The sequence below is a fragment of the Orcinus orca genome, chromosome 2, assembly GCF_937001465.1.
Source record: "Orcinus orca chromosome 2, mOrcOrc1.1, whole genome shotgun sequence".
NCBI lineage: Eukaryota > Metazoa > Chordata > Mammalia > Artiodactyla > Delphinidae > Orcinus > Orcinus orca.
Window position 1 is genome coordinate 111,541,308 of NC_064560.1, and position 27,271 is coordinate 111,568,578.

Below are 27,271 nucleotides of genomic sequence, written 5' to 3' on the forward strand. Positions count from 1 at the left end.
TTGCTTATTACATGGTTGACACTTGTTTAGAAACCAAAACTGGTAAATATTCTTCCAACATTTGCAAAAGTGTATTCCATGGAACACTGATCCCTTGGGATATTTCTTGAAGGTGAGGATTCCACGATCAAAATATTTTGGAAGCAATTTGTACTATATTCTCATATTGGTAATTCACAGTGTACATCTGCATAGTCCAGATTCTGAGTAGTCAAAAAAAAATAACCAGTTTAAATGTGTTTAACATCTTAATTCTGAATCTTTTTCTTTATCATGGAAATACTTTCCTGATGTATTTATTAATATTTTATTGAATTAATATTCTATATAGAGGATACTTTGGGAAACACAAGATAATTCTACCTGTCAGTAATAATAGAATGGTCATGGGCCAGGCTACCACAGAAGACAGTGAGTGTCTCAAAGAGAAAGCAGATGAAAAGAAGAGATCCACATGCTAGGTCTGTGGCCCAGTCAGCATCCTGAAATTAGAGTAATTAGACTCCTTACTGGTAAATATTCTTGCCTTATTGCCACTCAAATTTGGACCAGAGGCAGAGTGAAATAAACCACTAGAAGGGGATGTGCTTTAGTTATCCCTAGAGATCAACACAATCTCAATTATAAATGAAAATAGTAAGCCCAGAGATATTACATGACATGCCCAAGACCACTCTGGTGGTCAGAAGCAGGCCTGGATTGAGAACCCAGTATTCTGAATCTGATGCCAGAGTACTTCTTAGCAGCCCACACCAACTTCTGCCCAGGGATGAGCAGGAAGCCTATTGATTGAACCAAATATAATTGAATATTAATATTACTTTTGGGTCCGTTACAGCCATGATGAGAAATGAACAATTAAAGACATTTAAAAATTGTTTAATGTTTCTTTTTTGCTTTATAATTTCTATTGTTCCTAATACGTTGAATGTATAAGTGGAAAACAATAGAATGTATAGCAGTATAGTGTAGTGGATAGTACAGTGGCTAGACATTACCCATCTACTAAGCACAGAAAACAACAGCCTACAAGCTTCTAAAGAATCACAAATTAAAAATCACCTAGTCTAACATCAGCAAGAGCAGCATTAACAGTAGCAATGCAATCTATCCCAGTCCAGACGGTACTGGGCTTCAGCTCACATTGGGGTGTGGCTTGTACACACCTATGACCACAGGGTGGTCTTTTTCATATTGCTCTAAAGTCAACTGCTCCTGGGGCTTCATTGTCTCCTGTTGCATCTTTTTACCTCAGAGACAAATATGGCCTCGGGAGAGGCTGTGAAGTCAATGCAATTGTGCTTAATGGAAATCACAAAGTGTCCTCCATCACATAGGAAGGTGTGGGCATTCAGGGCTACAATCTGGGTCTGGTCTGGCTGGGCCATGTCGGCAAAGATCACATCCACCATTGCAATGAGTTTGTGGTATTTGTGTGAGTGCTGAGCATCTTCAATGACAGGAATAATGTTGGTTCTCTTCTTGGCCAAATTAATGAGGTCACAGCCGGGGCAGTGGGAAAACTCAACTGCACAGACCAGACCCTGTTGGCCTATGATGTCAGAGACATGGGAGAGCGTGGTACCCAAGGCAGCCCTGAGGTAGAGCGCCTTGGCCCCTGGCTTGATGCGGATCTGGTCCACAGAGCCCAAGACTGCTGCAGACAGCTTGGAATGGAAGGAGGTTTTGCTTTATTTAGTCTGGGGGGTTAAACAGAGGTGAACTCCTATCATCCCTCATCTGTATTCTTGTAAGACTCTAAGCATAAACTTCCTTATGATAATAATAATAATAATAGGAAGAAGAACAACAACTAGTAGTAGTAGAAGTAGTAGTAGCAGTGACACTTACTGTTTTCTTTAACTCTAATATGGTTCTAACTGCTTTAAATAGGTTAACTCATTTACTCCCTATAATAATTCCGAGGTAGGTAATACTACGTTTCTCACTTTACAAAATGTGGGAACTGTAGACCAGCTAGTTTTTAAACCTTGCCCCAAAATCTCACGGCTCTATGTGGCAGAGACAGAATTTAAACTCAAGCAGTCTGACCCCACAGGGTATAGTCTTTAACCATTATGTATATTGCCTTGTAGGTGTCTACTGATGGTTATTTTCCTTATCCATTTCTACACTCACTTCCTCTTGTCCATTATGGATTCATCCATTGTTGATTTCCAAACCTGATGAAGTATCAAAATCACCTACAGAGCATCGTTAAAACAGACACTGTAGTCCTCTCTCCAAGATACTCTGATCCATACTAGACTAGGTAGTTTCAAAAAGCACAAGAGGGGGCTTCCCTGGTGGCGCAGTGGTTGAGAGTCCACCTGCCGATGCAGGGGACATGGGTTCGTGCCCCGGTCCGGGAAGATCCCACGTGCCGCCGAGCGGCTGAGCCCGTGAGCCATGGCCGCTGAGCCTGCGAGTCCGGAGCCTGTGCTCCGCAACAGGAGAGGCAACAACAGTGAGAGGCCCGCGTACCGCAAAAAAAAAAAAAAAGGAAAAAAAAAAGCACAAGAGGTTCATCTGGAGGTTCAGATCCAAGGACCCATGTTCGGGAGCCATTGATTTAGAGCTTTTCTCTCTTGGCTGGTTGCCTTATTCATCAAAGATACTGCCTAGGTTCACAGAAGCCATGAGAGGAGGGAGGACACAAAGGGTAACTAGACTGGCTAAACCAGCACCTGTCCCAGGAAGTCTTCACATCCCCTTCTCACACTATGAAATCCTTGAGGACAAGGACAAAACATTAGTCAGATTTGGACCTTCCATGATGGTTAGACTAGAGCCTGATTCATAGTAGATGCTCAGTTAATACTTACTGTCTAGGTTTCTGGGTGAATATTATTGATAAAAGGCAATAAAATAATGGTTTTTCCAAAGAGACTAAGAAGGGTCTTCTAACTAATAATTGCCTATTGCTCTGATAATAAAAGAGTCATATATTTCTCTACAACATAGTAAATAGGAGATATAGCAAGAGAGCTTAATCACCATATTAACACAAAGGAAGGAATGAGAAGGCCAAGAACAAATGGGTGCAAAGGAGGAAGTTGTGTTTAACTGATGTCTGGTTTGACAAACTACATATAAATTTAGAGATTAAATATAATCATCTAGGTTCATTTGACTACATTCATTAAATAAAACGGGTGTATTTTTTTTTAAATTCCTTCAAGGCTGGCTTCATAGGACCCTCAGATGAATTTACCCACTCATCCTCCCTTCCACTACTGCCTAATTGCTCTACCACAGGCTAATGGGCAAACAGTCCTCAGCAACCATTTATCTTTCTTGAAGTCTTCTCCTTAGAGCTCCCTTTAAGAATAGCAGTGGGTTTTCCCTTGAACTTATTTTCTCTCTTAGTTGTTTGTTTTCTTTCAAGCATGTTGTAGAGGCTTCTTTGCTGTGTGTTTCTGAAGCAAATCAGGGACACTAATTTGTTCTTTGTGGATTTTTGAAAGCGACCCCAGTGGGAGCCACTTGCTTTGACCAGGATTTCTGCCTGTGGATGATGGGGAGGGAGAACTCAGAAAGGCTATTAAGACAGATAGGAATGCCATAGCTAGGTGAACACATTAATGATGTAGAGCTGAGAAGCAGAACTCCTGATTTTGAGGAGATGCAACCAATGAGCACATGGAGACAAGACTACCCAAGCGCCAGCATTTACCTCTGTGCAGGTGTGTACTAAGTAGCAATTTCTGGCTGAGATAGAAAATCCTGTTCTCTTTAGACATGGGGATGCAGCACGGATGTGACACTGCAGGTAGAGAAAAATCTTCATGGGCTCTGAAGCTAGAAGGAAGTTGACAGTTCATTTTAGGGTGATGGGAAAAGCATTCTGGCTGAGGGGTGGGTGGAAAAGTTCTCAACTCGCTCAAAACCTGTGCATTTTGACCCTGGCTCTGCCATTAATTGGCATTGTATCCCTGTCCAAATCACTTCATCTCCCTGCCTCCCAGGGTTCCCCCATCTGTAAAACCAACAGATCCAAACTGTTGGCCAAGTGCTCCTTTCCATTTTAATGTGCTGCCTTCAGATTAACAAAGATACACGCATATTTATATCTATAAGATAAAAGCCTTTGATTTTTTACCTTAAGTTGACTTTCAGGAAAAACAAACTATATAAGAAAATGAATGTATACTGGGAATTTATTTTTTAAAACAACCTTCAAAGTATATAGCCAGAGATCAATTTTATATACCTTTTACCCAGTCATCTACATATTCCTAAATTTCTGTATAGAGCAAATGATAATAAATCTCAAGCTCTATAAAGACACTGAATTATCAGAAGAAAAGGCCCTACAGTTTCTGTTTATGACAAAAGAAAATAAAATTTTTAGAAGTGTATTGAAAGATAATATAAGATGAATAAATGTTTTGAAAATGCAAAACCAATTATCTTATTATCCTGACAGAACTACTAGTTTTATTTATGCATATTATCGATACACACATGCTGTATTTACATTGTTATAATAATGGTATACATGGAATTTCACATTCACTATTTTTACATATATTATCTCATAAACATACCTTATTTTGCTACGTAATTATTGTTTTAATGGCTTCATAGCATTAAACTGTGTTGATGTACCATAATCCATAAAATCATTGTTTTGCTGGACTTTTAGTTTGTCTCCAACTTTTTGCTACTAATATTGATTGCAATAAAATTTTTTTACGGTCAGCTTTTGTTTCTGTTCAAATGTTTCCATAAGAGAAGAATTTTGAAGGCAATGGATATGAGTAAATTTGTGGCTTTTGTTGCAAATGGTCATGTAACTTTCTAAAGGGATTTATCAATTAATAATGTCACCAGCAAGGAATGTACACATCATTTTTACCAAAACTTCACCATCTTTAACGGTGATCATTTTTGTGATGTAATATTTTATGCATTTCAGAACTGGCAGAGTGACAATGATGTGTATGACAAAGGGTCCTCAATAAATATGTTTTGACCCTCCTCATTAAAACTCTGGACTTAAAAAAAACGAAAAACAAAACTCTGGACTTAACTTGGAGATTCATTTATTCATTCATTCACTCTAATGCACTTGTTCATTAATTCATGCATTCAAAAACCTTTCATTGGGCACAATTATGTAATCAAAATATGTTAGGCCCCGGCTATACAAAGTTATACTTTCCCTTAATGGCTCACTTTCTCAAAGAGAGAAATCTATGTGAGCACATATGTGGTCTCTGCCTTCATTCCAGTGTGTTACAGGATGCATAAGGACTCAGGGGAGAAGACCAAAAAAAGCTCATTATTTTTCCTTCATAGCATACTTTCAACAAAACATACTAGGTATCTCCAATGATCAGAACTAGTTTCTTAATCCATGCCATGAATGAGCAAACTACTTCTAAAGGTGTGACACAGCTTGTTTTCAGAGGCACAAAGTTTTGCAAAGAAAGTGGTAAGAACTGTAATCAGCTAAATACTTATTCTGAAGTTCTCCTACTTCCTCTTATATTGGCTTTCTCTTCTTATGTGTGTCCACTATGGTGTTCAAAACATATTAGGTACCTAATAAATTGTGATTTTTATGACTCTTTCTCCTTCATCTCTAAGCCTGTATACAATCTCCTTTAGATTCAAATCCCTTTACCTGAAAAATTCCGCCAGACCCATACCGCAACATATTTAACTGTTCTCGACGTTAATCCTCCCTCAAAACAACAACAAGCATCAAGTGCTTAAAATATGCCATTCACTGCAGTATATTATTTTTTGTAATTCTTATGAAATCTGCTTTATACACTATTTATTAGAGATATTATATAATTGGCCAAGGTCACAAAGCTGATAGGTGAGAGAGTTGGGATTTCCATTACGATTATCTCTAAATTCCTTCTTTTTTTCTTCTGGCCATGCCAAGCAGCTTGCGCGATCCCAGTTCCCCGACCAGGGACTGAACCCGTGCCCTCGGCAGTGAAAGCACAGAACCTTAATCACTAGACCATCAGGAAATACTCTCTAAACTCTTCTTTGATTCTATCTTGTATTATTATAGTGTTCCAACTCTGGAGAAAGGCTTAGTACGTATGCCCAGTCTCCCTACAGTATTACCTATCGACTGGATGGTATTCAGGGGAACCAAAATGGGGGAAAAAACATGCAAATGTGCTAGGCAAATTTTTCTATGATAAAATAAGTGGTCAAATCTATCAATTCTATCCACACCTTAAAGACTAGATGACTTAGAATGGTCATTATTAAATAGTCACCATTTCCACAGTGATTAACTTAATTGGATATTATTGTTAAGATACGACCTCGATTTTTATTGTAAACAATCTCTGGCCCCATATTTTACTGTGGCTCATTAATGATCCTGGACACATACAAAATGGGCTCTCACACATATGAATTGTATTCTGAAAGAGAGTATACTTCTACACCTCACATGGAGAAGTTTCAAGTCACTATTGATACTGTATCTGGAAGCCATAGTGCCACCGTGGGTTAAATTTTGCTCTGAATTAGGTTTTATTGCTCATGAATATCTTAAGATGATCATGTCTGAACCATAGCCAAAATTAAACAGTGCTAACAACTGAAGTAGAGTCCCTCACAAATCACCTTTAAATGCCACCTATAAGGATAAAAGCTGAATTTTTATTACCATTTGACGTTTCCTTAGCTAAGGTCTCATCAGGTTCCAATGGTCCAGAGTGCCATGCCACTCTCTTCTCTAACAAAAGAGGTTTGCTACTAATGCCTAAGGTTACTGAGGATTCTGTACTACCAAATTCTTTTGTATTATCTACTCCATAATTTTTTTCTTTCTACAATAATTACATTCTGTGCAAAAATACTGATACAAATAAGACACTAACTTATTATACAATGTTTGCAGTCTCTGACATTAAATAAACAAATAGGAAAATGTGGATTCTCATAGTATGCACAAAACAATGAGATTCATTCAATAACTCTTAAAACATACATGGTGTTTCACTTTTAGTAGTGAAAGGGGTCATCAATGGAGTCTGTTCAAATAAACAGACCCAGAACATGATGTTGAAGATACAAGCGTACACACTTTTTGAAAATGACATTTAAAAAAAATACTTAGGTAGTCTAATTACATAAGCCTTTCTCATTCTTTGTTTTTACTGAAATGAGATGGTCAATCTCATTGGGGGAAATGTCTCTGAGATGTGTTTTATATACCATGGTAGACTCTACCTCTTAGAAATGCTTTGATTACAGAATTTGCTACAGTTTGGTCAAATTTCCCTTTCTTACAAATGCCATGATATTAGTAGTTCATCCTCCAAACTACCTACTCCAGGAATTGATACTGCCCACCTTCTGTTGAGCCCAAATAATTTCTAGATAATTAAACAAATCCTTCTGATATGACTCAATAAACAATCCAAAAGAAAAGATCAAAATCAGGCTCACAGAAAAGATTATTAATGTGTCTTTTATATTTACTATGTTTTTATTTTTTTTCTTTGGCTTGAAAGCTTTATCATTCTATTTCTTAGATAAATTAGTGCCTATGAATTTTGTAAATAAGCTTGATACAAAGACCCATTCAGACATATGGTAGAGATTTCTGTAATGCACGCCATTCATCCTTAATGGTTTTTATTTTGAAATTCTCTTTGGAGAGTGCCATGTTCATTTTACTTCATGAAACACTTGTGTAAGTATTTTTCTCTACAAACAAAGCAGCATAATGTAGAAACAAATTATTTAGAAGTAAATTAAAAGGACTGAACATTCTAAAATGCAAATTGCACAAGCCTTCTGCTAAACAGATAAATGAAACAAGGCAAAAGATGGTTTATCTCCGTTCTATAAAGACGGAGACTACCTTGACTACAGCTTCCATATTGACTCCTCATATCCTCCCTCCCTTCTCTCTCTCCCTTTCAGCCCACTCAAAGAAACCATGCAGCTCTGGTGGAAGAAAAGAATCATTGCCATCATATTGTTCTGATAATTTTTTTTCAAAATAATCAGCAATTATTTTGTGGAGCAAAGAAACCAGGAAACTTGGGGGCAGCATTCTAAGTTAACTTTGGGAAATATCTTTTTATACTTATAAATGCATAAAATGTGTTTACATGATATTTATCGGGCAGTTTGAAAAAAAAAAACTGCCATGCATTTTTACCTCAGCCTCAAAATGTCAGCTGGTGAAATTAAATGTGCAATTTTATTCTAAATCCAGGCTGAAACTTTTAATGGCTTTATTCCAGAGATTTTGAGCTTGTTGGAATAGTATATAATTAATTTTTCTGTATTTCAGCCACTCACTAGAATAAAAGTTAAAAATATTTAACAATGACTGAGATGCTAAGAATTATAAATTAAAAGTAGTACTTTGAATTTACTCCAGGCATATTTTATGATTTTGAGTAAACCTTTTATTTCCAATAGATATCTGAATTTTATAAAATATAATATCAGACAGAAAAGGACTGCCAAGTTCCCCCCAACAAGTACCATTTAAATTTGCTTGTTTAGTTGGTTGTGCTTTGTATCCTGGCACTTCATAGTCTTAAAACACCTTTCACAAATGTATTTGTCTTCCCAACAACCCAACAAAGTAAGTACAACAGATATTCACATACCTCTGATTCACTCCATTGTCATTTCCCTTATCCCATGGCAACTTAAGTACATAGATAATCTTCTCTGTGCTCCTTCCTTGAGAAAACTTGCTTTCAGGTTTACCAAACACTTTGTTTTACTGCAGGAAGCAGCAGAAAATGATGATGAAGAGTGTGGTCTCTGAGGTTGGCCTTAATTCCACCCCCAACCACCTAAAGGTTGGACATGCTACTTGACCTTTCAAAGACTCAGTTTTATCTTCTGCCAAACAGTGTTAACAATATGAACTTTCATAATCAGGACTAAATGAAATAAGGCATGCAACTAGCTAACCTAGCAGAGTGCAAGGTACATGGTATGAATTCCATAAATTCAACTAGTTTTATTATTGGGCATCTCAGCTCACATCCACACAAAAGCACTCTAGAATAAACCTTACACTTTGTTTCTGAGAAGACATGAAAGAAGAGGGATCTACTAGTAAGTTTTCATGGAAAATAAATATGTGAGTAGTGGTTACCAGGGTGAAGGTGATCATGGGTCAGGATGGGGAAAATACATTTTTAGCTCTTTCACGGTTAGGTGTTCACACTAGGACTACATAATTTTCTTGAAAGAACTGCTAAAATATCACACACATAGAGACACTTGAACATACCCACCTCGATATTTACATGTTCATTCTAAAACATATTGCAAGTAAAACAAGAATGCTGGAATTCTCTGCCATTTGGGGTGAGGCACATGTACATGCACTCTTCATCATGTGTACAGAGTTGTGAGTTGTGTTAAGCTTTGCCTTGTATACCACAAAACCTCCTTTGCCCACCAAGGTTGCTCAGCAAACACCTTGCTGAAAAGGTATTATTAATTCACAGGAATAGAGTTCTCCAGGTGGTGTGATTCATGGTCAGTAGTGAAAGCAGCTGAAACAATCCTTTCATAAATTTCTTTCCCAACTTAGTACAAACCTCTTTATTAGTCAATAGGCCTAATGAATTATCCTAATAGATTTGCTACCTCAAATATTTTTATGGAAAGGTTAGAAAAGACAGAAACAAACAAGTGGACTTGTAGCTGGAAACTTTCAATGGCCTTAGGGGTTAATTATTTACTGCAGACAAATGCAATAAGAGAAAGATGTATAAGGGGATAACATTCTTCTCTTCCACATCTCCCTTTTTCTTGTTTCAAGTCCTCAGAGCGAAGCTTCTACAGAAAGTTCCTTCCCAACAAGGAACTTCACACTGTACCCAATGAAATTTCATCACTTAGGGGTTTCAGAGAAGTACAGAAACATACTGACATGTAACTGCTCTTTCTCCTGACCATATATTTTTGTTATTATTTGTTACCAACAGTTTATAAAAATATTGGTGCCAATCAAGTGGAATTACAATTGAGGAGTCTGGATTAAGAAAGAATCTAAATTTGAATACTGGCTCTTTTGCTTAATAATTTATTAACTATTCTCACCCTTCCCCAGACAAAAGGAAAAAAAAAAAAAACTCATCAAATTGTGAGTGAGAAATCCAGGTCCTTGTTTTGTATACCCATAGTGTTAGAGGTTCACCTTGGAGTTATACAATGCAGTAGCCTTTCTAAGCAGAGGGAGTTTCAAAGATGAAAAACATAGGATCCAAGGTGTTGTTATTCCCACTTATTTCACTATCTTAGATCACTATCTTTAGGGAATAACATGATCTTAGCCACAATGGGAACCACATTCTTTAAAGGGAGAAGAATATCATAAAGGTTCAGAGACAAATCCAAAGAAATGGGTTAATTACTAGGTTTGAAGTGGATCCACTCAGCTTGATGTAAGAAAGGGGCTGATGGCCCTAACCCTGGATTAGATCTGGGAATATCGGGTGTAAGTAAGACACCTAAAGGACACTAACTGGACAGTGTATGAATTCCTGTACATTTATGTACATGTGAGAAGCAAGAGGTACAAACAGAAGGTATCAGAAGTCAGCTTGGGCCACAGATCCAAAGCAACTGTTACTGTACAGGACTCAGCAAGAATGTATAGGAGGTGGGTGGAAATTTACCATCCTATTCTGAGATGCGAAAAGAACATATAGTTCCTTTATTTCTCTCATATAATTCTTCTTTAAGTTGTCCTACTCCACATACACTTACTAATTCACAATATTTTAATTCTTTTCAAGTTTAAGCAGTCTCCTTAAATTTAAATATTGGGTCTATTCAAAATTAACTCCTTAGTAGGGCTGTTTATATAGTCATTTTCTGGAGGACATAGTCTTTTTTAAAATTGTTTAATTTTAATTGGAGTATAGTTGCTTTACAATGTTGTGTTAGTTTCTGCTGTACAGCAAAGTGAATCAGTTATATGTATACATATATCTCCTGTTTTTTAGATTTCCTTCCCATTTAGGTCACCACAGAGCACTGAGTAGAGTTCCCTGTGCTATACAGTAGATTCTCATTAGTTATCTATTTTATATATCATAGTGCATATATGTTAATCCCAATCTCCCAGTTCATCCCACCCCCCCCACCACCTTTCTCCCCTTGGTGTCCATACATTTGTTCTCTACATCTGTGTCTCTATTTCTGTTTTGCAAATAAGTTCATCTGTACCATTTTTCTAGATTCCACATATAAGTGATATTATATGATATTTGTTTTTCTCTTTCTGCCTTACTTCACTTTGTATGACAGTCTCTAGGTCTATCCCCATCTTTGCAAATGGCTCTATTTTGTTCCTTTTTATGGCTGTATATTGTATATATGTACCACAACTTCTTTATCCATTCCTCTGCTGATGGACGTTTAGGTTGCTTCCATGTCTTGTCTATTGTAAATAGTGCTGCAATGAACATTGGGGTGCATGTATCTTTTTGAATTATGGTTTTCTCCGGGTATATGCCCAGGAGTGAGATTGCTGGGTCATATGGTAGTACTATCTTTAGTTTTTGAGGAACCTCCATACTGTTCTCCATAGTGGCTGTACCAACTTACATTCCCACCAACAGTGTAGGAGGGTTCCCTCTTCTCCACACCCTCTCCAGCATTTACTGTTTGTAGATTTTTTAATGATGGCCACTCTGACAGATGTGAGGTGATACCTCATTGCAGTTTTGATTTGCATTTCTCTTCTTCCTTTATTCCCTAAGGTAATTCCTAGATTGACCATGGGTTTATGACAGTGAATGGAAGGGGGCCCCAATCCACACCAGAATTTCAGATGCTCTCATATAGATATATGATATAGAGTGGTAAGACCAGTTTACTCCCTATGTGGATAACCTGGAGTAAATTCAAAATATTTAACAATGGGTACAGCATGGCACTAACCAATCAAAATGGATGCCAGTCCAATAAAAACTATCATTATAGACACTGACTGTAAACAAGTGATGTAAGCATGTCATTGTGGACCTGCTAAATACAAGCCCTGTGGGTAACTACTGAAATTTGATTGTCCCATCTAGTCTTTTGGAAGAACCTGCTGGTGCCCCTTGTTGGTGTCCATAGGTACAAGCCATTTCTCCTAATCTTTAAGATTCCACCCATGGCAGGCACCTTCTTCCTTCAAACCTCAGATCGCCACTAATCTGCTCGCTTCCCTATGCACTCACTGGGACATGGCTTCTAGATCCCTTTTTGGAGGTTCACGAACCAAGCCAACTGTCACCACCACTGCTCTACTGTTGCCCAGGTCATACTGGGGCTCCTCCTAAAACCTTGCTGTTTCCTCCTAAAACCTAATACCTGGGAAGCACACCACTGGCATTCCTTCCTAATCCTGCTCTTTTTCTGATCTCAAAGTCAAAGAAGGAAGGTCAGGATCTTAAATAACCCATCCTGGTTCCCCAATTCCATAATTTTCCCCTGCCACAATTCCTTAGGGCCCAAAGAGTGGGCTTTCCATTTCTTCTGTCTCATCTTGAGTTTGCCCTATTTCCTGGAATGCACTAAAACTCTCATCTATTCTACCAGTCTTGGTTCTTGATTTGCTGAAAGCTAAAGGATTTAGAAAATCCTTTTTCCTCAACAATACCTGATTTTCAAGAACATTATTGTGCTACAGTAAAGAAGTCAAGAAGTTAAGCTTTGAAATGCAAAGTTGATCAGTGGACACTCTATTTAAGAAAGTACCAACTGTGTCCTTTCCTAAAGCAATAAGTCTCCTAACTCCGCAAGGAAATGACTTCAATATATTCAAAAATTGTTCCTTTACAAATATGAATTCGATATTGATAACAAAATAGTTATAATTTATTTAGAAATATTAGAAAAAATATACATAATAATACTTAGAGCAAGACATCGGCAGGCGGACTCCCAACCACTGCGCCACCAGGGAAGCCCCCAAAGATAATATTTACATATTCAGCAGTATATTAATTAAAGGCAGCATGGAAATGGAGATCTTTATATCAAGAGATAAAATCAAGAAATTTTTTTTTTTTTTTTTTTTTTTTTTTTTTTTTTTGTGGTACGTGGGCCTCTCACTATTGTGGCCACCAGGAAGAAATTTTTGATAAGTTGCCCAAAGCAGCCAAAGAAATAGAGACTAGTAGGCTGGGAAAAGCCCTTCTACGAGTCATGGATCATCAAGCAGGATTTTAGGGTATGCTGGGATTTTTTTCCTTACTTATTTTGTTGTTAAAGTTGGAGTTAAATCAGAGGCTGTGAATAAACTATTGTGGACCTATCTCAATTAATTCTCCATCCCCACCCCTCACTTTTAATCCCTAGCCTAGGTTTTCATCACAAAAAGACACTATTGTAAGTTCAACCCTTGAGATAAATCTAACAAAGCAAAGGCACACAGAATAGCAGTCCGTACAACACCTGCAATCTAATCTAAAAACAGACTTTGAGGGGTCATTCTAATCATCCTTCTGATTTTCTTCTCTATTCCAAGAAATTAAAGAGACCAAATTTATTGCCTACTAAAGCGTGAAAGTGTCAGTACATGGAGAACCAGCTAAGTTTGGCTCTCTAAACATCTGTAAGGTAACCTCCCATACAGAACACAGCTTTAAATCGTCATGGTCTACCATGAAAGAACCTTCTGTGATGGAAAGTAAAATCTCACAGATTCGAGGGAAGAACAACTGTTCTCAAAATTACCAAAGTGATATACATATATATATTTTTTGCGGTACGCGGGCCTCTCACTGTTGTGGCCTCTCCCGTTGCGGAGCACAGGCTCCGGATGCGCAGGCTCAGCGGCCATGGCTCACGGGCCCAGCCGCTCCGCGGCATGCGGGATCCTCCCAGACCGGGGAACGAACCTGTGTCCCCTGCATCGGTACGCGGACTCCCAACCACTGCGCCACCAGGGAAGCCCCCAAAGTGATATTTTTAAAAATCACTGAAGAAGCTACAAACCACTGCTTTTTACCAACCACCAGGGCTATTTAAAACCAAAGTACAGAAAGGTGGAGATTCAGATTCCCCATTTGGTTGCATAGATGAGGAAACATTTTCTGAATCTTTGATTTTTCTCTCAACACTGAGAAGATCTACCACTATAACCTATTCAAGATACCTTTTCCCAGTGTTTAGAACCTGGCATTTTTCCCAGCTACTAAAATTTCTAATGAAAAGAAGCAATCACACAAACCCAACCTGACAAGCTTAACATCTTTTGTTGGTTGTCTTACATAATTGATATTACATGTATATTTAGAATAAATGGACACTGTACCCTTGTCAGTTGCTCCTTCTAAAATGTTTCACATTCTTTTGAATTGTGTGCGACTTTAGAAATTTCCAATCATCTTACTTTTAAATACCTCACCCTACAATATAAAAGGGCTTAGAGCTTATTTAAATAAAGACATTATACATAGCTCTGCCTGCACTCTTTCAAAATACTCAGTCAATTAACATAAGCTACCTTCCAGAGGATTTGCTTTAAGTCAGGTGGAAAGGAATATTATTTCAGAACCAAAGAAGGAAAAAAGAATATGGAATGCATAGCAAACCAGACATCTGAAAAAACATTAAGACTATTCAATTTCCTCATATTTTAGGGATGGTGGTGGTGGGCTTTTTTTTCTCCCCTTTCAAATCGTTCTGCCAATGATTGCATTCTAGACTCAACAAAAGGTTTCTGGGATGTCTCCAAAGGGATATAATGTCCAAACTCTTCTATTAGAAAGAGGCTCAGGAAGTCTCTCTGCAACCTCCAAAATATTGCAGGCTCAATTATCCTCAGGGTACAGTGAACTGGCAGCACCATTAATCATTCCCAGGGCACTTAATGCCCTGAGAACAGTTCTGAGTCCCACAGCAGCAATAGGGGTGCCTAAGAACTGAGCTGGTCTCTGACAGCTGGGCCATGCTGCCACCTGCAGGTCAGCAGAAAACACGACTCTTCGGATGCCACTCTTTTCCCTCCAGTTCTAGAGGAGCTACAAGGTATGGGATGTGCTGAATATCCCCTCCTTCTTGGGCAAATAACCCTGTTCTTCCTCCTCTCCAGATGCTTGGACTTTCCTCTTCATTGTTTAGTTGCTTGTGGAACAAGTGAGGCCAACAGAAATGGGTGAAGGCTGGCAGCACCATGGTCTTTACCTTCCATGCTTTCCTCACACACACCCTCATCCACATTGGAGCCCCATCTTTGGGTGCACCTGTTCTCTTGTTTGCCCATCCAGTTGATCAATATTAGGAGTTTCATGTTCTGTTCTAGAGACAAGATATTGTACCTACCTTAAAATACTCTGACTCTGGGTGAAGCAAGAGACAAGAAAATAAGAGAGTCATGGCCCAGTCATGATGAGTGTTCACACCGGGTAAGCACCAGATGTTGTGAGACCCAGAGGAGGTATATCTACATTGGTCAGGGGTGAAAGGATGTTAGGCAAATCTCCAGTGGGAGGGACTCTGTAGTGGCATTATACAAAGAATAAGGATGTGTTTTTGAAATCTGATGAGTCCATGATAAAATCACAGCTACCATTACAAATCATGCAACCTTTCCAATTTTCATTTTCTTCACCGGAAAAATTTTTAGTAATAATTTAGTAAAAATTTTAGTAAATTTTTAGTAGTAATATTATTATTTAGTAATTATATTTTACGTTATCAGACAAGATAGAAATTACATGTGTCAAATAACTGGGATAGTGTATTAGCTCAATACCAGATAGACATTTTTATTTTAATTATAACAGTTTTGGCAGAGCAAGCTGGTTTTACCTGGGCAGGGAAGAGGGGCAGGGAAAGGACAAAACATGCAAGTCAGATAGGTGAGAGAACTGTGTGTTCAGGGATCTTCAAGCAGTGTGTTATCACTGGAAACACTTCAGTTTCACTCTTCATGTTTCTTGATGTCTATCTCTCCCCTTTATCCCACTCTTTTTTTTTTTTTTCCTCTTCACCATCTCCTGCCCCACTCAACATTCAGAGAAAGTAGGAATGCTGTTTGTTTCCAGAATATTAAACAAGTGTTTCAGGTTTTCAGTTAGTTCATGACAGGAATATTTGTTTGGAGGAGAAGCAGGCACCTGAAAAGAATTCTATTTTCATCAGATTTCCTTCAAGCAACTCAGTAAAGAAGTTGGTGGGTGGGTACTGACACTCTGATAAAATGCTAGCACTAGTTTGTCCATACAGAATGCACTAGCAAGTTTGAATGAGCTGTAGTGACACCTCCTGGTAAGAAAAAAGGAACATCACTGGATACAAAACTTTCCATGCCTTCACAGTTTTATAATCAAAAACAACACATGAAAACATCTTTTCCACATGAAGTGTTTTTCTGTCTGAAGAAAACAAAAAAGTTTCAAAGACAGACACACACATATACAATACTCAGGTTTGACTGATTTCCATTTTAAAAAGGAGCTGAATCAGAGAAAGAAAACAGTTTTGTTTTTATTTCATGACATCAAATAACTAATTTGACTTTTAAAAAATCTTTCATCCACTTATTTTGGCTTCATGTATATACAAAGCCTTATTCAACATTTTCTAAAGTTAAGAAGTAAAATGTTATGGAAGTTACTTTATATAGTATTTTTAACCTGTTTCTTTGTGAAATGCTGGTCTGACACTTCCTCTTGAATGCCTGAACTATCGACATTCTAATACCTCACCCTAAGCCCACCCCGTACCCCCATCACTGCAGCTTTCATTTAGCCTGAAGTATCTTTACATCTCAAGTCCCCCAATTCACCTACTGTTCCCCTCTCCACTCTCAAACTCTCTACTTCTTTCAAAATGTACTTGTGTACTGACAAGTATTGTTAAGGCCCTGTGAACCAGAGCTAAAATAACAAGTGTTAACAACTTAACCTTCTATATCTCCTTAGTGACTTACAGACCTTACAAATATGAAGTTAGTCATTCTAGAAATGCAAATTCCAAGATGACAATAGTGAGAATCTCAGCCAGCCAGCCAGCCAGCCAGCCAGCCGTCCAATATTTATTCAGGACGACATGCCACACTCTCTTCTAGGTATTGGGGGAAACAAATATAACCATGGCAGACGTCATATTTGTTTCACAGAATTTAAATTCAAGCAGTGAAAAAAGGGGGAAAAGGTTAACAAACAAACAAAAAGCTCAAATTGTGATAAGGTCTATTAATAAAATGTGGAGAGTGGAAAAAAGAATAGTACGAAGTGTCCCTTAGATGACTAGAAATCAGGAAAGGGCTCTTAGAGGATGTGGCAGAAGCTGAGACTGGTGGGACAAGCAGCAGCTCTGGGGAGAATCAGATGAGAGTATACCAGGCAAAGGTAACAGCAAGTACAAAGGCCCAGTAACAGAACAGGACTTGGTGTTTTCAGAAAAATAGCAAGAAAACAGAAAATAGCCAAGAGTAATAAAGTTGATGCAGGTGATCATAAAGATTTAATTCAAAGTGCAATCAGAAGTCCTTGGATGATATTAAACAAGGAAGGTTATAATCTAATTTAAGCCTTGACAAATAGCTAACACATAAAACTACTTGCTTTAAGCTAGTTGTTCATTTAATTCTCATAATAACCTCAAAAGGTAGGTATTAATATCTTTAATTTTATTGATGGGAAAATGAAAGTAAAAGATGTCAAGTAGCTTGCCCCCAGTCTCATAGCTAGTAAGTGGCAGTGCTGGGATTCACACTCAGGCAGCCCACCAATGGGGTCCATGCTTTGAACACTCTGCAATACGGCCTCTCAGATCATTATTTCTGCAACAGCAAGAGTGGGAAGAACCTGCTGAAAGCTAAAGCAGTGATCCAGTCTAGAAATTGTGGTGTCTCACAACAGAAGGACAGGGGTGGAGATGGTGAAAACTGAATAAACTTGTGATGTATTTCAGCAGTAAATTCCATGGGTCTTGGCAGATTGAATGTTGCAGGCAAGGGGAATGCCTGGTGGGGATTGATATTTCAATGACACTTGAATCACACTATAGAGATGGCTTTCACTATTGTGTTTATTCAGTGGACGTTTTCTATGTCACCAGGATCTTCCTGTCAAAAACCTTTCTCCTCCAAGCTGAGTGGATTTTCCAAGAATCTGCTATATAGAATGATTTTCATCTCAATGTCCAGAGACACAGCCTTTTAACATGGTTCATTTATTTTTCTGGTCTTTCTACATACATATAACAAAACTGTATCATGTATTATGTACAGTTTTAGGGTTTTTTTTTTACACAATATTAATTTTAAAAATAATTTTAAATGATGTTTAACATTCTGTCATAAGAATGTACTGTACTTTATTGCGGTTTTTTTCTCTCCTTGGGCTGGTCTACTGTTTCTAATTTTTTATATTGTTTATAAACAATATAAAATTGTTTTTATATTGTTTATATTTTATATTATATTATACTTTATATTGTTTAAATATAAAATTGTTTTTATATTGTTTATATATTATATTATATTTTATATTGTTTAAATTCTAAAAATTTATATTGTTTCTAATTTTTTCTAATTATACCAACATACTTTACAAAAATCTTTGACTCCAACCCTGATTATTTCCCAATGCTAAACAACTAAAAATGAAAGTTCAAGGTCTAAAGTAATAGTTTTACTCACTAATAAATTACATTTACATATTTCTACATTTACTAAAATGTAACAGTTTAAATTCTACCAGTGCTATGTGAGAGAACCTGCAAGAAGGCAGATTACATGGGAGCAAATACTTGTAGTTCGATAAGTGTGGTAGTGGGCAACTGTGCAGTTTTTTTCAGATGGCTCAATATCAGCGAATAGGAAGCAAGGCCTTCATCTGAGGGTGAGGATGTAGACAGAGGTACTGAGAGTTTAGAAGAGGAAGCATGGTATATAGACTTCTAGGAAAGTAAATGGAGCAGGCTAGTTCAGTAAGATTATCTGATGATTTTAAGAATCCATTTAAGATGAATGAATAGGAAATGACACCATGGTTGTGTACTTAGATATGTCCAGCTGCATGGGTGCAGACATACATTATAAGAGTGTTGGATTTAATCAGGATTAAACCTCCAAATCTTGATTTCTAGTCCAGACTACTAAACTGGTTTTCAGTCTAACATATGATACTTCTGCCGGACGTTCTGGATTTTCCACATATGCTTCACTGATCTTTTCTCCAGCAGCTCTATGCCAGAGACCCCCATCTACTGCTTCTTCACCTGCTAGACTTCTGCTTGTCCTTTCTGTTTCAAATCCCCCATTAAACTTTCCCAGACCACCCTCCACCCACCCAAATTGAGAAACACACCTTTCCTCATAGCTCCCCAAATATTCCCTGATGATGTGTGTAATTTATTTTACCACATTAATTATTTTTATTCTCCATTTGATTCTAAATTCCTTCAGGGCAAGACCTTTTTATTTATTTGTTGTTTTTTATGCTCATTTCCTATGTCAATACCTGATGCATAGTAAGTCCTCATTCAATGTTTATTAATGAGAGTTTTTGTAATTAAGGGATAAATTTTCTGATAAACCTTCATCATCAAGAAAACAAGTTGCCTTGATCATACCCACACCACACCACACAGGACTAGTGAAGATTTTCGTCAATAAAAAGCAACAGGCCTGGGCTTCCCTGGTGGCGCAGTGGTTGAGAGTCCGCCTGCCGATGCAGGGGACACGGGTTCGTGCCCTGGTCCGGGAAGATCCCACATGCCGCGGAGCGGCTGGGCCCATGAGCCATGGCCGCTGAGCCTGCGCGTCCGGAGCCTGTGCTCCACAACGGGAGAGGCCACAACAGTGAGAGGCCCGCGTACCGCAAAAAAAAAAAAAAAAAAAAAAGCAACAGGCCTAAGGACAAATTATTCAACTACTAGTCAAAACTGTTAAAAAAAATAAATAAGTATTCACTCCCACATGTAGCTTAGATCCAACGACTAGTTTGTCTCTTTGGCATTATAATGATAGTAATAATCATAATAAATACTATATTTGTATAAAATTATTTAAATTCTCTAAACATTTTCAGGTTTACAATATGACTGTAAAACACACACACACACACACACACACATACACACATTTTTCCAAAAAAAATGCCAAATTCAAAGCCAATGGTGGGGATTCCTTCAAAAAGAAAATGTCTTTTAAGTAAATCTTTACGAAAAGATAGGCATTTCACAAATCTGGTAGGGAAAGTAGAACATTCCAGGTTGAGTATAGCATGAAGAAAATGTCTAAAAGTTAAAAAATTGTAAACTTATCTTTGTAGGCACAAATGTATAGCTTACGTAACTGCCTTATGGGATCACGTACAAAATCCATAGTGAACAAAAGTATGCAGAATAAATAAAGAACTTTTTCACTTTTTATTTGGTCATTCTACCTTTAGGCAGACACAGACATGGAATAAAGAAAAGAAAAGCTAAATTTTGATCTAATAACGTAGCATGGGAATTGCAGATACATTATAATTCTCTTACCACATTCCCTATACACAAAATGTAATGAAAAATAGAGACAAAAGAAACCTTAATTGTCATTAGAGAATAAAATAGTATTTCCACTTAGATCTTTAAAGGCAGCTATTCTTAAAAATTAATTCCTTTGATAAATGTTCAAGTTTCTTCCTCACTTTTTCTACGTGAACATTCATCCTATGTGCTCTGGATGGAAATGAATGTTACCAGATCTTTGAGTTCAAATTCACAGCCCCAAGAGTTATTCATAACTGAACAAACTGGTGAAGGATACTTAACTGGTCTCCAAATCTCTTAAGGATAATTTGAAGACAAATTCTCTGCCCAAATGTTATTAATTATATATTTAGCACCTTAGGTAGCTTATTTCTGAGAGGCTTTAGAGATCAAAAAGGATGTGAAAAAAGTGAAGAGAATCAAAGCTAAAACATCAATTTGAACTGAACTGCACAATGAGAATTTACTCCAGCACTTTGTTGCAATGTAATCTATAAATAACCCTCTAAGGTTCACTTGCCAATTAGGAATCATCACATGGCATGCACCTTAGATGTCAGTAGTTAATTTTCATGTCAGTGAAACATTAATTTGATGAAAATTTTAAAGCTTTATGCACTATTTATATCATAAGTGGAAGCACAGTAAATGTACTACACGGATTTTCATTGTATCCAATGTGCTTTTTAAAAGGCCAAGTTTAAATGATCATTATTTATCAAAGTCTGATAGTTTGCTTCAGTTCAGGACAACAGATCTGTGTTTCAGACTTTATTTTTAACATTAACTATAATTGAGATGTCTGAAAAAAATGGTGTGTATATGGGAGATAGAGAAGATGAGAATCAGATTTATACCCAGAGGTAGCTGTTTAGATTTGAAAGTTTAATTCAGAGTTTGTGGCCTTAGCCGTAAACATGTCACCCTGGGTCAATAATTTAGTTCTTTTATTTTTCATGTTTTTACTTTTTTATCTTTTCCTGAGAACAGTTTTGTGGATGGTCCCTTCTAAAAGCTGAAAATGGTTGTTGATTCAAGTACAAAGGGAAACAACCAGTGGGCAATTAACTACTGTATTTAAGTACATTACTTAGAACTATTGTATTTACATATCCAGAAATTTCATAAGCTGACAAGCCTGGTGGGACTTAGCTTGACATTGGAATTGTCACACTTGTCAATCAGGTCCAGCCACTGGCTGACTGGGGAGCAAGTAGAAAAGCCAATGAGAGACAGAGGAAGAGAGAAAGAGAAAGAAGAAAAAGAGAAGAGAAAGGTCTGGAAGTCTCCACTCCACTACCACAGAATCACAGTGACTTTCCAACATTTATTTTCATCCTCACATCCTCAGACTATTTAGAGTTTAGTATACCCAGAGGGGAATTCTAATGAAAAGATTTGGTTACTTTGCTCTACCAGTTAGTACTATTAATAGTGTTTTTCTAGAAAGTGGAAGCTGAGCATCATTAAAGATAAAATCTAGGTTTTCAATTTAATGCAAGAGATGTGTGTATATACACTGATTCATTGTTAGCTAATCTGTTATGTGTTTATGGCTTCTATATTGAGCTAGATTATAAGTATCTTTAGATCAGAAATTATGCCTTAGTTTGCCTGATATTCCCTCACTCAGCATTTGCAATATTAGACCTTAATAATAATTGCAGACTTAATTGTATTTCTAAACACTTATTCAAATTAACTTTGATGGTCTGTCTCCTTCCACAGTGGAAAAAAAAAGAAAAAAAACAGACATTTTGACAGTAGAATAAGATAAGGTCATTGAGAAAGAAAATACACAAATGCATTCTATAGAGCCTTATCTGATCAATAAAGTAGATCTCAGATTGGCTCTGAGCTTTCTAGTGGTCAAAGGAAAAGAGAAAATGTGATCAGTTAAGAAATTCACATCACCCCTGAGATTAAAAATACTCATTTATCAGGGAAAAAAAGCTATACATCAAAAGTATACACAATCATTAATTTGCATCCCCTTATATCCTCATTTCACAAATGTTTACATTTTTTGTTAATCATGTTAATCTTCATTTTCAAGAGAATATAAATGAATATTGGTTATTAACAATAAAACCTAATTCAATATTTTTCTTCATATTAGTTTATGGGAAGGAAAACTAAATTTAAGGTTTAAATGCACTAATTTGAATCACTTAATCAATTTGTTTCTGGTTGCATCTGGTTATGAAAATTGAGTGTCAAACTTCATCTTCCTCAGTAAACATTTAATAAGCACTAAACTTACAGAAGAAACTGAACTTTTTAAATAAAACTTTTCCAAAATAAACATTGACAATTTTCATTTTTACATAAATAGAACAGTGGTCCCTCCCCTCCTAGCCCCTCATCTATACCCACTCCTGGCCAAAAAAACAAACAAAAAAAAAAATAAGAAAACTGTGGGTAGTTTTCATTACTTAGTATGAAGAAAAGTGAATGGAGTTAAAGTCACCATTCAAATGTAACAAAGTGAAGGCACTATGATACTCTTATTATTTCTATTGTTTGCTTTATGATATGTGAGGTTAGTACCTGAATTACCCAAATGTATATTATGTGCTACATAGCTTGGACTTTTAAAGGTCAAAGAAATATTCCTCAGTGAATTGTATTCAGGTGAAACCTGCCCTCTCTTCCCTTGTTAAGCTCTGACTCTTCCCAGGTTTAATAAAAGTGGTTCTCTTATCCCTCCCCCAATTCCCACGTCTTATCAACAGCAAATTCCCTAACAGACAATGTTGAAGATATTTTCACATAAATTTATGACATAGGAGAAAAAAAATTCACAGCCAACAGAGTATTAATTTAAAAGACAATTATTTCTCAAGAAGAAAAGGGGATCAACATAAAGTCAGCAAGGATCTGAATGATAGTAAGTATATAGTACAAATAATTCTCTATTTGGGGGTCCTGAGAAATTTCAGCAAGTGGTTGTGGGGTAATGAATGTTTGTAATTCATTAGCTACTATTTTAAAATGCAAAGCACACCATGACATCAATGATGTTCTTTTTAATCTCAACAAATAGGCTATTACAATTAAAGCACTTGCAAAAAGACAGTATATTAAATATAGATTTTGATGAGATTTCAATGTTTTAATAACAATGATTTAATAACATTTCAAAATTCTATGGAAAGAAGAAAATGTGTTATGAGATTGGTTCAAAAATGCATGTGTTTGTATGCACCAATCTTTTATGAGTATTTAAACAGCCAGCATTTCTATACTGAAAATTTCTTTTCCTCAGGATCCTTTAATAAGGTTTTAGTGTATCTTTAAGAAAATAATTACTATTTACTTAAAAAAATATTTTTCCCAAGTAGGGAAAATAATAGCATTCTAAAGTGCTTGATTTTCTTTTCTCACTTTCCATCTTCCTTCAGCTCCTAGACAACAAAACAATGGTTCTTTCTTCATGTGAAAGAGTAAACTCAATAAACACAAATGGCTAGGGGTCCTCACAGCAGTGAAATTATGGCTTCACAAGGACTTTTTTTTTTTCTTTATGAAGAAGCAAGTTTAAAAGAACCTTTTTCAACATACTTTAGAGTCATGCATATTTCAATGATATAATTAAACTGTTGGCAACACTAAACACTGCTGACTGATAAATAAGACCAAAATAATTAAGTTCTGTTCTTTGTACAGTCAAGATTTAGGGCAGCAGTCAATCTGGGTAAGAATTTGGGAGTCTGGAGACTTCAGAAGATGAACAAGCAAGTAGCTAAAATTGGTCATGTGGGAAGGTAGTTAAATGAGTATACAGTTTATACAAAGCTGTGGATACCTTCCACAACTTAATCTTCATTAGAACCTGGTTGATTCATTGCTCACATGGTCCCATACTAAGTTGGACATGGTGTGCAAGGAGACAAACAAAAGAAGAGTATAAAAGATAAGTCCCTGTATTCAATGAGCACTGCTGATATTGAAAATCTAAAATAATAATAGACTGAAAATATAAAAGTTTTTTTTCAAAGCCAACCCCCTCCCTCCAAACAAGAGGCACAAAAACTGTGATGAAAAGCATTAAAGATATAAACAAATACTAAGAGTGATAAAGGAGAAAGCGAGAACACAATATACTTTCCACATACATATTTGTGGAACTGTGAGTATGGTTTGGATGCCTACTCAGGCCTTCCATTTCTATTTTCTTCTACCTAACTCTTGCTTTCCTCCTTAGAATAAATCACACAGCTTTCAATAACCTAAATAACACTCCTGGTGCATGTTTTTTCCCCTGTGAAATCAGACTGTGGTCAGAGAGAGGTGTTCATATTATTTCTCCTGGGGGCTGGAACTTCAGGTTTCAGCAGACCGATGCCCTTTAGCAAGTCCATCACGCAAGTCAAAGCAAATGTAACCAGGGCAGTTAGGTGTGTTAGTAACTACTGGGATGTACAGAAATATATATTTATATATATTACACCCACACTCACACGTATATATATACATATATAATTTTTAAAATTCCCTCTTGTTGGATCAACTTACTCTGATTACTACCTATGGACTTTAGAAAAAGAAGAAATATCCTTCTCAGGAAAATGCACCTTCCTTCGTAGTGCTAAGGAACAGACACCATGAACAGGTGATATCACTGTAATTCAGGGAAATGGGAAAACGAGTGTCCTAACCTCCAACACAATGAGCATGCGCTAGTTGTGTTTTGGCATCTCCAGCTGGGGATAACTGGCTCCCTTCGACTCCGGGTGCACCGTCTGCCTTCATGAGTGCTAGCATGCGGCTAGGGTGGAGGAGCAATAAATGTCTACACCAGCGCTTGGCCCTTTGTAGAGTGGAAATTGCACTTTGTTTTTAAAAACGGATTCTTCTCCCGAAACCATACACTTTGACTAGCTGAAGGCACAAATAGAATGATAAATACACATTCCCCCAAAGAGGCGAGGGTAGGGGGAAGGGGTGAAAAAGAGAAACAGGTGCTGCAAGAGAAAGCAGCCAGTTGCCAAAAACAAACTCCATCTTCGTTACTCTGAAAACAATTTCAGTGGGAAAATATCGCGCCCTGTTTCCGAGGGTTTCATTCACTAAGCTGTCTCCGTGAATGAGAGTCAGACCTAAGTTTCACACTCAGCAGCGGTTTTCGCTGACGACTACTGTTGCCCTCCGAGCTCGAAGAAGTCCGTTTCCAAACTGGAAAGCCCTTTCCTCCCGGTAGCCTTGACCTCACTCCGGCAAGTCGTCACTTTTATTTACGGCCCCGTTTTAAGTGTCTGTCGCTCAGCCCGGCCCCAAGAACAGTCACCGCGAACAATGAGCCAGACGAGGGATCCACCCAGCGAACGCCTCCTCGCCGGCCGCGCGCAAGCCCGCTAGCTCGGGACGCTCGGGCTTCGGGGTTCTCTTCAGCCCTGTCCTTTCCCCTCCAGAACCCGAGAAAAGCAAGAAGGTAGGTCGTTTCCACACCCTGACTTCTGTGAACACCCAGTCAGCCTCCCTCTCAGCACCCGCTGTTAAAGACGCTGTATCTAAAAAGAAAACCAGCAGAGGGGGCGGCGTGGTGGTCCGGCCGCTGCCCACCCGAATCCAGCTAGCCCAGCAAGGGCGCTTAGGCACTCATTTGCGCCCGAGTCCGCCGCATGTTGAAATCCCGAAGGATTCGGGGCAAGAAGTGGGGCCAGGAACCATAAAGTGGCTTCCGCTCCTTCCCCCCGGCCTGGCCCGACTCTGGGATCCGGCCAGACACAAAAGATGGGTCGTATCTGTGCCGACAACTCTGCCGCCGCCTCCATCTGCTCTGCGCAGGGCAACCGGCCGGCGGGGCCTCGCTGCCGGGTCCCCGCGCTGACCGGGGCGCGCTCGGAGCTTGGAGCACCCGTGGACGCCGCCGGAGCTCTCTGGTGCGCTTTTCGCGCAGCCCTCCCCTCCCCTCCCCCCAACAGAAGCTCCGAGCACCGCGCTCCGCAGATAAAGAGGCTGAGGCGGCGGAGGAGAATTGAGAGAAAAAGAGAGACTTACTTGAGGGCGGAACGCTCCGCCGGACTCCCGCTTCGGACCCGGCAGGTGTCAGGCACCGCGGACCCAGGCTGAAGGCGCTGGCGCAGCTCTGAGCTGAGCTGCACGGGAAACTCCCCTCGCCACTCGGCCCCGCGCCGCGCTCCTCGCTGTCACCGCACCGAGCGACGCAGGCACGCTTCCCACTGCCTCCTCAGTCCCGGTGGGTCTCTCTGCCCTCCTCTCCCAGTCCGCCTGCTCCCCCACAGGCCACACCCTGTCACCTCAGCGGCCCTCCACTCCCTCCTCTTTGACACTTCCACCGGTTACTCCTCCGTCTGCGTCCTCCCGCCCCGCCCCCCTCAGCCCACGTGCTTCTGCCGCTCCCGCTGCTCCGAACTTCCCCTGACCGAGCCCCCACCTCGGCTGGGAAACACCAAGGTCTCCAAGCCGAGGCCGGGTCCCGCTCAGGGTAGCTTAGCGGCTGACTGACCTATAGGTCCTTGCCCACATTCCGTACCCCCGCTGAGTACGCAGGTTCCATCATTTTGATTTTGTTAATGCGATGGGTTAGGCATTGAGTATACAAGGACGTAATTTTTAATGTGCCATATATCACTTTTAATATTGTAGAAATTTATTCCTGCGTGTCACTTGGTAATCATACAGCAGCTATTCACTGGCCTTTGGGGCTGGACTGTCAGCCCAGCCTTCTCCATAGGCAGAAAGCCCAGAAAATTACTGAACACCCTCGTTTTGCCCAATCCAAACCAAAAAGCAATTTTCTACTGTTGTTTGCTGTTGTTATAGAAAGGTCTTGATAGTCACT

At 38.5% G+C, this 27,271-nt stretch overlaps 2 protein-coding genes across 2 annotated transcripts in view; both read right to left on the minus strand.

The window, feature by feature from the left end:
- Positions 1 to 26,674, minus strand: part of SEMA6D (semaphorin 6D) — a 578,684-nt gene extending 552,010 nt beyond the window's left edge. The window contains exon 1 of the mRNA XM_049706054.1: positions 26,467 to 26,674. The gene's annotated coding sequence lies outside the window, so the exon portion shown is untranslated. The remainder of the gene's footprint in view (positions 1 to 26,466) is intronic.
- On the minus strand, positions 1,135 to 25,230 carry LOC101269368 (rRNA 2'-O-methyltransferase fibrillarin-like). Its single transcript, XM_033422598.1, is given in 4 exon segments — positions 1,135 to 1,250; positions 1,253 to 1,667; positions 3,677 to 3,801; positions 25,125 to 25,230. Coding segments are annotated over 4 exon segments (762 nt in total).
- Positions 26,675 to 27,271: the final 597 nt, after the last annotated feature.